The 16,827-nt window shown below is 19.5% G+C and overlaps 3 protein-coding genes across 3 annotated transcripts; 2 read left to right on the top strand and 1 right to left on the bottom strand.

The window, feature by feature from the left end:
* Nucleotides 1–1,404: 1,404 nt before the first annotated feature.
* Nucleotides 1,405–11,340, top strand: PBANKA_0404000 (conserved Plasmodium protein, unknown function; the record flags this gene model as incomplete). Its single annotated transcript, XM_034568070.1, has 1 exon — nucleotides 1,405–11,340. The coding sequence occupies one exon, from the start codon at nucleotides 1,405–1,407 to the stop codon at nucleotides 11,338–11,340; it is 9,936 nt and encodes a 3,311-aa protein (XP_034420097.1).
* A 734-nt stretch (nucleotides 11,341–12,074) lies between these two features.
* On the bottom strand, nucleotides 12,075–12,755 carry PBANKA_0403900 (conserved protein, unknown function; the record flags this gene model as incomplete). The annotated part of the gene is made up of 3 exons (XM_034568069.1): nucleotides 12,075–12,271; nucleotides 12,365–12,436; nucleotides 12,587–12,755. The coding sequence occupies 3 exons, from the start codon at nucleotides 12,753–12,755 to the stop codon at nucleotides 12,075–12,077; spliced, it is 438 nt and encodes a 145-aa protein (XP_034420096.1).
* A 1,597-nt stretch (nucleotides 12,756–14,352) lies between these two features.
* On the top strand, nucleotides 14,353–16,765 carry PBANKA_0403800 (conserved Plasmodium membrane protein, unknown function; the record flags this gene model as incomplete). Its single annotated transcript, XM_034568068.1, has 3 exons — nucleotides 14,353–16,163; nucleotides 16,258–16,401; nucleotides 16,513–16,765. 3 exons carry the CDS (start codon nucleotides 14,353–14,355, stop codon nucleotides 16,763–16,765), a joined length of 2,208 nt encoding a protein of 735 aa, XP_034420095.1.
* Nucleotides 16,766–16,827: the final 62 nt, after the last annotated feature.

Below are 16,827 nucleotides of genomic sequence, written 5' to 3'. Positions count from 1 at the left end.
ATTTGGTATATATTTATAAAAATTGAATAAATCGAATTTTTTATAATTACTTTATAAATTTGTGTTTTAAAAATTTAGAATATTTTTAAACAAATTTTTTATTTTGAATTAATTATATATATATAATATATATTTCATTTTTCGCTACTATATTTTATCAAAATATTTACAAGTTTATGAGCAATATATATATGGGGATATTATCATATATTTTTGAGTACTATATGAAAATTATATGCATAAAAGAGTAATGCATATTTTTAAATTTTGTATTATTATGCGATAATAATATGTACATGAATTAAGAAAAAACGAATATTCACAAATCTTTTATTTGACTGTTTTTATTTTACTTTATATAGATGATATATAGATAAAATACAAGATATAGTGGGAAAAGGTATAATGTGTTGTTACATAATAAATAATATACTTAAAAATATATTATTACATTATAATTTTCTATATTTATGTATAATTATTTTATATTATATATTTTGCGCGCCTTATTGTTATATTTTTTTCGAGATTTAAAAAAATAAAAACCATGTTGCTTTTATAATGTGTTTATATTAAAATAAAAAAATAGGATTTTTTAAAATTTTATTGTTATATTATTTCAATTAACTATATTTATATATACATTGTTAATATTATAAAATGTGATATGTTTCATAACTGCGAATGTATACATATATATTTTTTTTTCATAAGTTTGTTATTTTACAATAACATACATTTTAAGCATTTTTTTCTTTCATTTTTGCAATAATAATGCATTTTGTGTTTTTAAAACATTCTGTATTCTTTTTATATGTTAAATTAAACTTTTGAATATTTTAAAATTTATTATTAAAAAATTATGTTATATATGTATGTATAATGCTATTCACTCCCTTTTTTTTAAGATATACAAAATTTACATATAAATGTGAAAAAAAAGGGGATAACATTTTGTAAAAACATGTTTATATTGAAAAGTTTACTGCATTTTTAAGAGATAACACACACATATACATATTTATATTTACAAATTCATTCTTTATAATGTTTTATATATCATATATAATTTGATTTTTTTCTATTTCCCCCCCCTCCCCAAAAAAGTATATAGATTTAATAACCGCAATAAAGTTGATTATTCTTTATTTTTTTTTTATTTCTGTGAGCAATATAGTTTATGAATTAAATAAGGAATAAATCGTGAAAAAATTTAAAACTCGCTTATTTAGCGATTTATTTTTATTTTATGTGTACATGTAAATTAACAGACATAAGAACTTGTATTTTTGTATTTCATTACATCTCAAATTATTATCCATAATTTGAAAAATTGTGTAATTTTCAAACACATCCTATAGACCATATGCATTAATACAAAGATATAATATAAAAAAAAAAAAAATGATAAAAAAAGGATCCGAATCGAATCGAGCTTTAAGAAAGAAATTAAACAATGATGTAACAAATATATTGTTGCTTTTCGAAAAAGTACAAGAATGGGCTGATTTAAGTAACATATTACAAAAGCTATATTTAACAATAGAAAAATATGAAGTTTTTTTAGATATATCATCAAAATTTTTGTTATTTAGAAGGTTATCACAATGTTTAAACCCAATGTTACCATCTGGAGTTCATTCAAAAGCTTTAATTATATATGGATCAATATTTAAAAAAGTTGAAAAAACTTATTTTATGGATAATATCCATATATTATGTTCAGGAATTTTTGAGTTTATGTTACATTGTACAATTAGTTTAAAGACAATATATTTTAAAAATATAAAATCAATTTTAAATTTGAGAGAAAATATTCACATGTTTACATATGCTCTTTTATTATCCCTTTTTAATGTAGTAGATAGTGATAATAACATTTTACTTTATATATATTCAATAAATAATTATATAGGGGAAAACATATTTTTTAATAATTTATGGTTATTATTATTAAGGCATTCAGAAATAAGAACAAATGTTTTAAACTTTTTAGAAACTTCATTTAGTCCACAAATTTATTTATTATCCAAAGAAAGAATAAGAACATTACTTCCTTATAAAGATGAATTAGTATTATCATCATTAATATTTTCTTTAAATGATAAAAATATATTAAATCAAAGAATTACATTAAGTTTACTTATAAATAATTTTCCTTTATATGATGTACAAGTCGATTTGAGTTTATCTCAAAATTTGAATAATGCTAGCCGAGTTGGATTTAATAAAGGAGGTCAAATTATAAATAAAAATAACATAACATCTTATAATGATAATTTGCGACAAAATGTTTCAAATATTAGAATAAAAGATGGAAATATAAATGTGAAAAGGAACATATGCTCTCAATTTTCTGAAAGCTTTTCAACAAGCCATTTTAATAATAATAATAATGATAAAATTCAAAAAAATACTTCTTTTGAAAATGGAAAAAAAAAAGAAAATATAATTAATAATGAATTCCCCAAAAGAGGCATATTTAATATTAATGAAATTGATAAAAATGAAAAAGAATATATTAATACAAAAATAGTTAATGGCAAATCTTATAAAAAAAATTTGAACAAAACATATTGTGAAGAAAATAAATATGATTCACCAAATAGTATTCTATTCAATGAAATAAGTAAAAAAATAATAATTCGAAATGTAATGTTTTTATTACACAAATCAGATATGGGATTAAATAGACGAATTTTTAAATATCTATATATGTATGAAAATAATGATGATAAGCACATAAAGGATAACATAAATTTAGAAAGTTATAAAATTTATTATGAAACTATTATAGATATTCTTGAAAATAAATTTAATGATAATCCAATAGACATATTAGAAGTTTTATTTATTTTGTTTAAAAATACAGATTATATAAATATTAATAAATATATTATGGAAAAAATATTTTTATATTTGTTAAAATTTTTCTATAAAAATAGAGACAACAGCAATATTAATGAATATTTTAAGAAAATATTAAATATCGAATTAATAAGTTTTGAAACTATTACAAATATATTTATGTGTACATTTCACTATTTAAAAAATGATGAAGAACTATTTAAGAATAATATAAATGCATATATAAAAAAATTTATTAATTTGTTAAATATTATGACATATTTTCTTGAATATATCCAAGAAATAAATAAAAAATTCTATTTTTATTTTGTATTTGTATTCAGTACAACATTACTAATATTTGTAAATTTTTTAAATAATAAATTAATTAATATGATTCAAAATCATTTATCTATGAATCTATTTAACGATTATCATCAATTTTTAAATTTCATTCGCTTAATACCTGGAAAGGACGCTGCTTTATGTTATTTTCATTTTTTTGTAATTAAATATAATAACTTTTATTTACAAAAAACTCTTTTTCTAATTATTACTGGAATATTGTTTAAAGAAATGGCTATTCATGATATAGGAGTTGTGAATTGTTTTGCAAATGAGTTATCTAATGAAAATAATCAAAACTTTGAAAATAACTTTAATTATCGATACAATGTTGATAAATCAAATAATATAATTCAATCGAGTTATGAAAATTGTCGAAGTGACATAGATAAGAATTCTAAACATGAATTATCAAATTCTATGATTAATATAAAAAATAATGCCGAAAATTTTGATAATATTAAAGAAATGAAAAGAAATAATCCTAATTGTGAATTAAATGTAAAGAATCAAAATTCAAAAATAGAGAAAAGTTTTGAATGGGATGAAAAATTAAAATATGTTTTTAAAAAATATATAAGTAAATTAAAATATAATTTAATTGATGCTATTATTAAAAATAAAGAATTTCATTTTTTTACAAATAATTATGAATATATAATATTTTTATTTTTTAATTATCATATATTAATAGAAAAAGATAAAATAAATGATAGTTGTAGTTTTTTTTTAATCAATATTTTAAAAAATTGCAATAAAGAAAATACAAATAAGTTTTATTTTTGGGCATATTTATTTTTAAATATTATTCGAATTAATTTTAACAAAATCGTTTTATTAAATTATAGGGAAATTAAAACTGAGGAAAAAAAAACATCACAAAACTCAACAAATTCAAACCAATCCAACAATATATCAATTCCAACAAATAACAATAATCCTAATCAAATTAAAGGAAAAAATAAACAAGTTAATAAAGCATATTCAAATGATAAAAACAATGGACAAATCGAAAGGGAAATATCTTTTAATTATGATAAAAATTATGAGGATGATAATTTTATTATTAATCAAATTGAAAAAAATAAAGAACGTAAATTTAGTATAAATGAGTTGGATAATATAAAAGAATATATGATATATGATTCATTTAAAAATAATGAAATGAAAAATCTTTTTGACGATTTAATAAAATATAATGGGCGAAATGGAAGTAGTAGTATATACTTTTCATCATTTCGAAATTATTTTAGTAATGTTAAATCGGGAGTTTTATTTAATAGAAATTTTGTAGCAAACATTTTAATATATTCCAACAAATTAGTAAAATATATATTTAATTATATAAAAATATTAAAACATAATAAATGTTTTATAAAATTATTCTTTGATATAAATTATATGTATAATTTTTGTCATAATCATTATTGCTTAAATATATTAAGACAATCTTTAAAAACAAAAGATTCAGATAAATTAATGCATAATACTAAAATAATTTTAGAATATATTATAAATAATAAAATAAGTGATTTTCATATTATTCATTCAAATTTTTATAATTTAACTCATAATTTATTTAAGCTTTATCAAAAAAGAAATATATTAATAAACTTTTATATAGCCAAATTTTTAAAAAGTAATAAAAAAAATATACCATATATATTTGATCACATTATTATAAGCATGTTTGAATTAATAACATGCATAGAACAAATATTTGATAAAGAAGAAGTAGAAAATTCAAAAATGGCAATTTATAAAAACAGAGATGATAATAATGAACCCATGGATAAATATGATATAAAGAATAAAAACATTTCAAGATGTAGTTTTGTGAATAATGATCATATATTTGGAAATGAATATGAAAATAGAAACCAAACAGATTATCGAAATGAAAAAATAGGCTACCAAAATAACTTTTATTATTCCAATATCGAAAATAGAGAAAAATTTGATAAAGAATCTATTCCAAATAAAATAAAAAATAGACAAAATATACCTTGTGATATTCGAAAAAATTATGAAATTGTTTTAAATAAGTTAAAATGTAGATTTGATTATTTAAATTTTTTTTTTTGTAATATTGAAAATTTTATGTTATGGTTATATCAGCATAAAATTAGTAAAAATATTTATAATTATAGAGAAAAAATTATTTTAAAAAATTATGAAGAAAATATTAATATTATTGTGTGTTGTATATGTACCGAAGGGAATATAAGTTCTTTATATTTTAGAAATTATTTAGATGTATTCTTTATATTATTTTTAAAAATACTTTATATTAATGAACGAATTCAAGATGTAAACAATTTAGATTCTAATATAAATCTTAAATCAAATAAAACCAACGAACATAATGAAATTAATTATTATTCAGATAACAATAAATTAAATAAAAAACAAAAAAAAAATAATAAAATTTTATTTAAACAAAATAAACTACTTGAATTTAAAAGAGATGTTATTGAACTTATTAATAAAATATTTAATTTAAATGAAAATAAACATTTTGAATATAACAAAATTTTGTATATATATTATAAAGAAACAATACATCACTTTTTATTTTTATTTTATTATTTTACAATTAAAAAATATTATATTTTACAAATACAACTAATTCGATTTATTAGGTATGTTTTATTTAGATATGAAAATAATGGTGAAAAGTTGGTTATTTATGGATTTTTACCATCTATTTTAACAACTGGAATTGGAAATAAAATTGTTTTAAAAGATGAAGATAAAGAATCAATAAAAATGAAAGAAAATAAATTATCAACAAAATATACAAACTATGATGAGTTTATTATAGCTAGTAATAATTATTTTGATATAATTAATGCAAATAATGAAAAAATAAAAAATGATGTATTTATATTTAGTGTTTTAAGGAAATCTATGACAATAATATTAAATACAAATGAAAAAGTAATATATAAAGAAGTTTTAAAAAGTATTATTTATTTAATAGAAAATATAATTACAGAAAGAAGTGTGAAAACATATTATTTGACTGTATTTTTTTTGGATTTATTATATATTATAAAAATCGAGGATAAAAAAAAAAAAAAAAACATTTTTTTTATAAAAAAATTTTGTCAATTTTTGTTAGAAATTTTTAAATTAATATATAAAGATGAATTACTTAGTGAAAATAAAAATGAAATTAAACAGGAATATAAATATGATTATAATAGTATTTCAATTGAAGAAATAGAAAATAGCTTAATGGAAAATAAAGTGCCTATTCAGCCTTTTTGTGTAATTTTTTCTATAAAAACTGATGACAAATATCTGAATATGCAACATATAAATATATCAACACTTTTTTCTGTTATTTTTAATCTTTATGTTTTTCTTAAAAAGCGATTAAATTATTATTACAAAAATGATAAAGATTTGATCAATTGTGACGAAAATAAAAACATTTCAATAAATAATAATAGTAGTATATATAATTATAATAATAGTAGTATATATAATTATAATAATAGTAGTATATATAATTATAATAATAGTAGTATATATAATGAAGTAAATAGTGAACATAATAATCCAGAAAATTATAACAAAGATTTAAATCACAATATATTTGACCGAGATGAAAGTATGGATAAAGGAAATGATAATTCAGTTTTTACATTTAGTTATGATATTGATCCAAAAAAATATAAATCAAATTTTCAAAATAATAAAGTATATCAAACTAATGATTTAATGAATGACGCATTAAAAGAAGAAAATTTACAATATAATTCTATGGAAAAAGAAAATATAAATTATGATAAAATAAATAATAATGTAAAAGAAAATAAGTTCTTTGATAAACACGACGATGCAAATTTTGACAAAAATATTATATATAATAATAATACAAACAAAGAAATAAATATTATTTACGATGACAATTCTGTAAATAATTTTAAGATAAAAAAAAAATTGTATGAGTATGATAATATGGAATATACATCATGGAAAGGAAAACATAATGAATACAATTATGAAAATAATAAAAATTATGAACAAAACGAAGAAGATACATACAAAACCAGAAATAATGATAAAAGAATAGACGATTGTTATTATAAAGAAGAAAAAGAAATACAATCGTATTATGATAAAAAAAACACATCAGGAAATTTTTTAATTAACGAATATGATTTATCTGTTAATGATAATCCAAAACAAGTTCAAGGTAATAAAGTTGATTTAATTTATGAAAGAAAGCATAGTAATAGTTATCAATTTTGTGAAAAAAACATTTTTAATGCATCTCAAAATGGTGTGGATAATGAAAATAGCTATACAGATAAAAACTATTTAATAAAATCAGTGCATTATAATTCGGATTGGAATAATAATAAAATGTTAGGAGATAGAGATGGAAATCGAAATTGTAATAATTTAAGTAAATATAATAATGGATATATTTCAAGTTTGAAAAAAAAAAATAAAAAAATTTCACTATTAAAAGTGTGTTTAATCAACATTATTTCTATTAGTAAAATTACATACTTTATTACAAGAAATGAATTTTTATTTATAAGCAACTTGTATTCACTATTTAAAAGAAATATTCCTAATTACAAATCTGATAATGGTAATGATAATGGTAATGATAATGTTAATGATAATGATGCAGGTGGTGTAGATAAAGAATATGATGTGGTTAATATACAAGATGATGATTGTGAAAAAAAAAAATATAAAACAAAAATTGAAGCAAGCAAATATAGTGGAAGTGAGCAAAGTAGTATTGACGGAAATGGAACATTTGATGAAGATGATATTGTAAAAAGAGATAAAAATATGTTAAAAAAATTAAAAAACATGAAAAAGCATGGAAAAAAAGAAAATAAAATTTTTTTAAAAAAATTAAATAAAAAAAAAAAAAAAAAACACATTTATGAAAATAAAAAATTATCATTATTTTTACTACTATTAACGGAATTTAATGAAGATATACTTGTAAAGATTTTAGAAGATATTGTAAATTATTATGAAAAATATAAAAATAAAATAAATATTAACACATTTATGTATTTTTTATTTAATATATATTTAAATATATGTCAATTATCTCAAAAAATTATTAATTGCTTTGTTGATATTTTATTTTTGTTAATAAAAAAAATAACATTAAATTCTCAAAATGTTATGAGTAGTATATGGTTTTTATATATTCTATTTATAATTGAAAAAAATCATGCTTATTTATTTAATGATAAATTACAGAAAAAAATAATTATTGAACAAATTAATATTGTAATTCAAATATCTCTATATAGTTATTATGCAAAAAATATAAAAAATAATTATAACATTCAATTACCATTACCCAGTTTTGTATATCCATTTAATATATATTATATTAAAAATAATTCAAACCTTGATATTAATAAATATTTCAGAAAAAAAAATGAAACATCAAAATTTATTAACTTAAATGATAATGACGAAATAAAAAAAATAATTCATAACTATAGTTCTAAATCAATTGAGAGTCATTTTAATATAAACGATTATTCAGAAATAGCAGCGATTAATTCATTAGCATTTTTGTTAATGTGTTTTTACCATGCAGTTAATGTTAAAAATGCTGAAGAAAGCCAAAATGAATTTGATAATAATTTACATAATAAAAATGAAGTTAAAAAAAATAATGGAAATAATACAATTGGAAATAATAACAATAATACCAATAATAACAATAATAATAATAATAATCTCGTATCTATTTCGAATAATACACATTCTGGCGCAAATAGACAAATAAATTCAGGAAATAATAATTTAAACAATATAAATCATAATTATTATAATAATAATTTGATAAATGGATATTCTAATAATAACAATTTTGTAGGAATTGGTGTAAAAAGTTTTATTACAGAATCAGCAATTAATTTATTTTATGAAAATTTTGGAAAGTATATATCTTTATTATATAATAATAATATACAAAACGTTTTTTATAGATATCCATTTTTTTTAATTATAAATTTTTTATTAGATTATAATTATAATTGTAGATATTATATAAAAAAAATAATATCCGATTTATATTATTGTATTTCAAATCTTGATATACGATGCACCCAAGCTTTATCAAATATTTTTAAAAAAATAAATGAAGCAAATATTGATGATTTATTATTACCACCTACTAGTAGCATATTTTCTCTCAAATTTAATATTATAAATTCTAGAATAAATTATATTAATAAATTATCATTAATTATTTTATCAGGAAGTTGGAATTTTTATTTGAATTATCTCCCAAAAATTGCAGAAAATATATCTGAATATTTAAAATATTGTACAGATTTAAAATTATATAGAGAAATTTTAATATTAATATGTTCTATAATAATACGAAATGATGAAAATGAAATTTATATAATTATACCTACTTTTATTTCTTTAATTTTACAAATATATCATGTTGAACGCATTAAATATAAAATAGCTATTGAAAATCTTAAAAATGTTGACAAAAATGATGATAATTATATTTATGATTTTAACACATATGATAATAGTGATGTATTATGTTTATTAAGAACTTTGTTAATTATTATTAACATATTAGTAAAAAGAAATGTAAACTTTATTAATTTTTATTCTTGGATTTTTTTTAAAGACATATCTATAAAAAAAAATACATTTTCAACACATAAAGATATGGGTAATTATATAACGCCAGCAGTTTATAATAAAGCAATTAATAATATGATAAAAAATCATATTTCAATTCAAAATTCACATAATATTATTGAACCTGATACAAGTTCTAGTGAATATAATATTAATAAAAGTGTTGAAACAAATGGAATAACAACAATAAATTATACAAAAGAAGGTGTTGTTATTGTTGATGAATCAATACCAAATGCTAATTCACCACAAATTGAAAAAGATATTAAACCAGATATAGATATCTCTAAAAAAAACGAAATGCCAAAAAATAGTATGAAACAAAAAAAAAAAAATAATATGATTACTATTTTTCTTAATTATACAGAAGAAAAAATTTATAATTATCATTTAATGGCAAATAACAAAAAAATCAAAAATAACAATAATACAAATAACAATTCTATAAATATTACTTCCAATGTTAATAATAATATTGGAAGTAACATTCCGAGTATGTTATCCTCACAATATACTATGAAAAAAAATTTAATAACAAACAAAAATAAAAATGATGAATCAAAGTTTGTTGCTTTTCTAGATATAATTGAACAAGTATATGGCCATCATAGTTCAGCAAAAAGACCAAGCCAAGATGATAGTATAAATGAAGAAGGTAATAATGAAAATTCACAAATTGTTACAAATAAAGATGAAAATAATTTAAGTAATTCAGATTATACAGAAGACAATGATTCTATAGAGATGGGCCACGCACTTACCAGTAGTAGTGATAATAGTAATACAAGTTGTAGTGGATATAAAGAAAAATATAAACAAAATGATGATAATGAAAAATCTATAAATATAGATGAACCATTTGACACACAAAATCTTTATTATAATAATGAAATAAAAAATAAAAGTTATTGTGATCATTATCTAAATGAATATATAGATGATGAAAAATATAAATCAATTAATGATGAAACTTCATCTAATTATAATTTAAGCACATCGTCAGGTAATTCGACAAGTAGTATTTTTTCAAATCCCTTAATAAAAAATAATACAATATTACCTGACACATCTGGTGATGAAATAATAAATAATAATATAAATTTAGATAATACTAATGCCATGGAATCTGCTTTAGATATTGAAAATATTGATAAAGATTCAAATTCTGATATATATAACCATCCTACCAAAAATTGGAATAATGCTAAATGCTTAACAAATTACGATATCCATGATATATTAAAACATACGAAAAAAAAAAAAAAAAAAATATCGATACATTCGAATACGAATATACCTTTCGTTTTAGTATACTTGGCTAAAAAAATTAAAATTAACTTTTATAAATACTCTATGAAAAAATCAAAAGATGAGACGCTTATTTTACTAAAAGAATTGAACCCTGTCGAAAACGACATCAACGATTTGTTTTTAGAAGTCAACCTTAATGCTATATATTCCGACCTTTTAATTAACTAGCCTAGTGTGGAAAAACTAACTTAAATATAATGATAAATTTAAATTAAAAAAAAGCATGTTTGCATTTTTCCACACTATGCATACGCATTCATGGGGGGGGGATCTCCATTTTATTTTCATATTTGTGTGCAATTGCACACCTTGTATATTTATTTGTTGTTATATGCATATATTATATGCATCGTTATTTAAATTTCGCTTTCATGATTTTTATGATTATAATATTTTATGAAATTTCAGCTTGTTCCTACAATTTTTTTTTTTTTTTTCTAATTTCATTATTTTTAAGCGATTAAATGTTCACATTGTAGAATATTAAACCCATAATTTTTATCCATGATGAAGATAAATACAAAATTAATTTATTATTTATTTATTTTATTTTTTTTTATTGTTTTTTAGTTGCGCATGCAAAAAATAATAAAACAGTACGAATAAATTGAAAAAACATAAAATTTAATATTTAAGCAATTTTACTATTTTAATTCATATAAACATTTGAATGCAAAATATAGGATGGTATTTTATTTATTCTGTACTACAAGAATAATACCCCCAAAAAACCTGTCTTGCTCAGGTAATAATGGGGATAAGTGTGCATTATTTTAAGGGTAAAATTATTCCTTGTTCAGAATAAAAAAACTAAAAAAAAATAAAAAGCTTATAGACAAGCATAATATTGTAATCGTTAAACAAAGGTATTAAAGAATGTAAGACTATTTTGATAAAGATTTTTATTTATGTTTGTAAAAAAGAGGAACCGATGGATCAGTACCCCCTATTTTGTGTTTATACGAGTCATAAACGTCTTTTAAATATTTTTTTTTTAAATTTTTAAAATTATATATATAATTATTATTTTCAGCAAATTCGTTAGTTTGCTGAATATAAGGTGTAACTACTGGAACCCCGCTACGAAAGTAAAAGTGCCCTATAAGAAGAAAATAATTGTTCAAAAAAAGAGAAAGAATAAATATAACCAAATAGAATATACGAGAAAAATAATAAAAGGAATTAAAAATACCTGTTTTTATTTTGAAGGCATTTTCTTTGTCCCCATTTATCAAATTTAGCATAGACTGGATTTTTTCAATATCTATAAAAACAGGGAAGTAATATAAAGTTGTGAATTTTCACGAACATTTTTTATAAGCAATTTTTGTATAGTACTCAAAATATGTACACATGTGCCCTTTCAAATATTTTTATTTGAACTATGTAGAGTTATTATTATTTTTTTTTTTACTGTTATAGTTGGTCATAATATTTTTGTGAATTTTATTTTTCATATAATTTTCATAATGAAAAGAAGTTAAATCATACATGAGTTGATTAACAAAACTTTTATTTTTTCGAAACACCTCACTTAATCTATTTTTGCTATAACACCCTTCTCTCTTAAAGATATACGCCATTTTAAATTCGTGAAAAACATGTATAATTGTATTATAGATAAAAAATGTATGAACAAAGCGGAGTAAAATATTAAAACTCCAAGACAATATTGCTAATATAGTATTTACTCATTTTGGGGGGGGTTAGGGAATGAATATTATTTTTTAAGTTAACCCTAATTACCCATTTTCAGAAAATAAAAATAAAATGAAATAAAAATAAAATGAAATGAAATAAAAATAAAATGAAATAAAAATAAAATGAAATAAAAATAAAATGAAATAAAAATAAAATGAAATAAAAATAAATATGTATAAAAAATGCAATTTTCAGTAATTTTATATGAGAAAATAAAGGTCAAAAAAAATAACGAATAAGAAAATTATTACACAACCTTTACGAGCACAAATTTTTAATGTTCCTTTGAATAAAATGCATATAATATATGTGGATATAGCATATTAATGCGTATATTCATATATTGTATAATTATAACATTATATGCATATACATGTACAGTACATATAACTTAAATTGTTTGACATTTGGTGGGGGTCTTAAATGCACTATATAGAAAAAGGGGCAAAGAATGAATATATATTGTTACCGTAACATAAACAATAAATAATGTAATAAATATTGGATAAGTAAAAATTATATAGTGCAAAGAAAATGGTTAAGTTTATGGGAAAATATAATAACATATATATTTAAATTATGTATATGCGCTCATTTATTATTCATTTTTCATTCACATTACTAATTAACTATTCTTTATTTTGATGCTGTAAAGCCCGTTATATCTTTATATTATTAGTAGTACAATATTAATGCCCTTTTTTTTAATTTCTATATTTTAATTTTTACATTTTCTTCGTTTTGTTGTCTTTATATATATAATAGTGCATCTTCTCAAATTCCTTAAATTTCCTCGCCTCTATCACTAAAAAAAAAAAAAAAAAAACAGGGGCAAAAAAAAATTAAAAATAGTTAACAGAATTCCCTATATTCCCCAATTAAGTTATTCACATATAATGTATTATATATGTATGTAAATATTATTTTATATATTATTCAATATATTATTATTTATTTCATACTTGATAAATGTCGAAGCAATATAATTTAATTAAATTAATTAAAAAAAGTAGAATATATAATGATCGTGTGCTATATATAAATACACAAAGGGATGTTATAACAGTTTTTGCCGTTTTTTTTAATTTAAAATTTTCCTATGATTTTAAAAAAATATAAAAATATATTTCCCCTAAATAAGTAATTGTGTTATATATTATTTGTTTTTTTTATGCCGATTAATAACTAATAAAAAACAGGAAAAAATTAAAATAAACACAATATATATGTACTATATAGTTATGGTGTTTATATGCTTATTTAATACCTATATATTTTTTATTTCTTAATTTACAAGCATGTATAAATTAAATTTATATTTTTCTTAATTTTTTTTCCTCAATTTTTTAAATTTCAATTTTCAATTATTGAAAAAAATATATATACATAATATTTATATATATTTATGTATGTATATATATACACTTTTCTAATATTTATTAATATAACATTATACGCTGATTTATTTTTCATGTAAAGATGGTGGGTTATGCAACTGGAAATACAGAAAATATAAACATTAATGAAAACCATGAAGGAAATGAATATTATGTAAATGGTGAAAATGGTAATGTACAAGAAAATTATGAATGCGAAAATGAAGTAAGTCAACATATGGAGAATGAATTAAATGATAATTTGCTGAATAATGATGGGCGAAATAAAAAGAAAAAAAATAAATATGAACGTGGTATATTTAAAAGTAAAAATGATAATAATAAAAATACTGACGAAAATGGAAATGTACCATATCGTTCATTTAATGATAATGAAAATAATGAAATGGATAAAAAAGAAGATGAAGATGAAAATAATTATAAATCGAAAAATAAAAATGGTGAAAATAATAATAACAAAAAGAACAAATCAGATAACCAAAAGTTTAGTGAAGTATATAACTCAATTTATGAAAATTTGAAAAAAAAAAAAAGTGGTATAAAACAAAAACATGGAAATAACAATGAAGATAGTAATATTAACAAATATGATAAAAGAAATAATTTTTATGAAATTAATTATTCATCTGATCATGCAAATTCTATAAGTAGTAGTATTGATGGAGATTCTTTTTTTAATGATGAAGTTTTGAAAAAATATATTGTTGGCCAAATATTTAATATTATTAGAACATCTTTTCAATGGGCTATAGCTCCATTTATTTTATTTTTTTTATTTGAGCATTATTCAATATTTTATGTATACAGAATAATTTCTTTTTTTATTTTATTACTATTTACTCCAATATCATTATATTTAATTAAAAAACAAAATATAAAATTCTTTTTGTTGGCAACAAATACTACAAGAACAATATTATGGGGAGTATGCATACCCATTTTATATTCTATATATAAAGATTATATAAAAAAATATTATATAGATGGATCATTTGAATTTTTATTTTGTTTATTGATAATAGTTGACAATATGTGTATAAACTTATCTAGTATTGTAGATATGGATAATAATGGAATTGATTATATTTCAAAAAAATATGATATAATAATTACTGAAAAAGCCAATAGAAAATATTTAACTCTTCATCAATTTTTTTTTGATGTATCATTCACTATATTTAATCCACTTATTGTATTTGTTATGTACTTGTTTGGTCGACTTTTTCCTCAAGAATATCATAGAGATTTATTTGTATATTTAACATCCTTATATTTTGCTTTTATATCAATTATAAGTTTAGTTGTATATGCTATTGGGCTTGAAGGGGCAGAATCATCGTCAAAAAGAGAGCATATCAATGATAATAATTATGAACTTCAAAATAGTCCAGATAATATTAAAGAAGGGAATATAAAAGACAATGAAGGAAATGAAAATGATTTTGATCAATATTATGAAAAAAATTATAGTAATAAATCCGATCAATATGCTACTAATTATACCAATACATATCCTAGTGTATATGTGCTTCAAAGCCAAGTTTATAATATTAATGATAATTATGATCCATATTCAAATAAAGAAATAATAACATTAAAAGATCAATACAAAAAACATTTTAATAATATTAAAACAAATTTTAAAAATATTTCGAATGATTGTAAATTACTATTTTATTTATCTTCTTTATCGTTTTTAAATAGTGTTGAAGATATAACGACATTGATGTTAATTCCTTTTACATCAATATTTGCATGCGAGTTCTTTTATGTTGAATCATTATTTATGAAAGTTTTAATTGCAGTTATTTTAATATCTTTGGTTAAATGTTTTGAAAATATTTCATATTATTGCAATAAAAAAAACCTTATTGCCCTAAAGGAGCCTTCTATGTAACAACACATATCACTTATTCATTTCGTTATCCTCAACTTTTTATATATTCGCATCCACATTTTTTTTTTTTTTTTTTTTTTTTTCTTTCAGGGGAATGCTTCTTTCTGGATTCTCTCTTGTTATATATTTTTTCCCTTTCCTTCTAATTCGATATTTGAACATTTACATTTTCTTAATTTTTTACACAATATGTTCTTTCCTTTATATCTTTTTTTCGACTAATTTGAAGGCAACGTAAGTTTTAAAAAAGTCTGCATGTTACCTACATCTTTGTCTTGTCCACATCATTGCATATGTTTTTTATTTTTATTTTTTATTTTTATTTTTTTATATTTTTTTTTTTAGGCTATTACTCAATTTCCAAAAGCACATAAAAGAATCTAAATATGACATATACAACTTTGCTGGAATTTTCATGTCATTTGTTAATTCAATATTTGTTATTTCTGTGATCATGTTGTTATCAATAGTAAACAATTTTGTTGCAAATTACATTTCTATATGTATATTTTTTATCATAGTATTATTTATACTTTGTAAATGTGGAAATTTTGTTTTGAAAGAAGACGATGACTCAGTGTCAACAAAACTTGTTTAAATCCATAATCACATGTATGCATGTTTATATATATAATATATATAGATGTGTATATGTAGGGT

The sequence above is a fragment of the Plasmodium berghei genome, assembly GCF_900002375.2.
Source record: "Plasmodium berghei ANKA genome assembly, chromosome: 4".
In the NCBI taxonomy this organism is placed as follows: Eukaryota; Apicomplexa; class Aconoidasida; order Haemosporida; family Plasmodiidae; genus Plasmodium; species Plasmodium berghei.
Note: the sequence above shows the minus strand (reverse complement) of the source record. Positions and strands in the feature narration are given on the sequence as shown.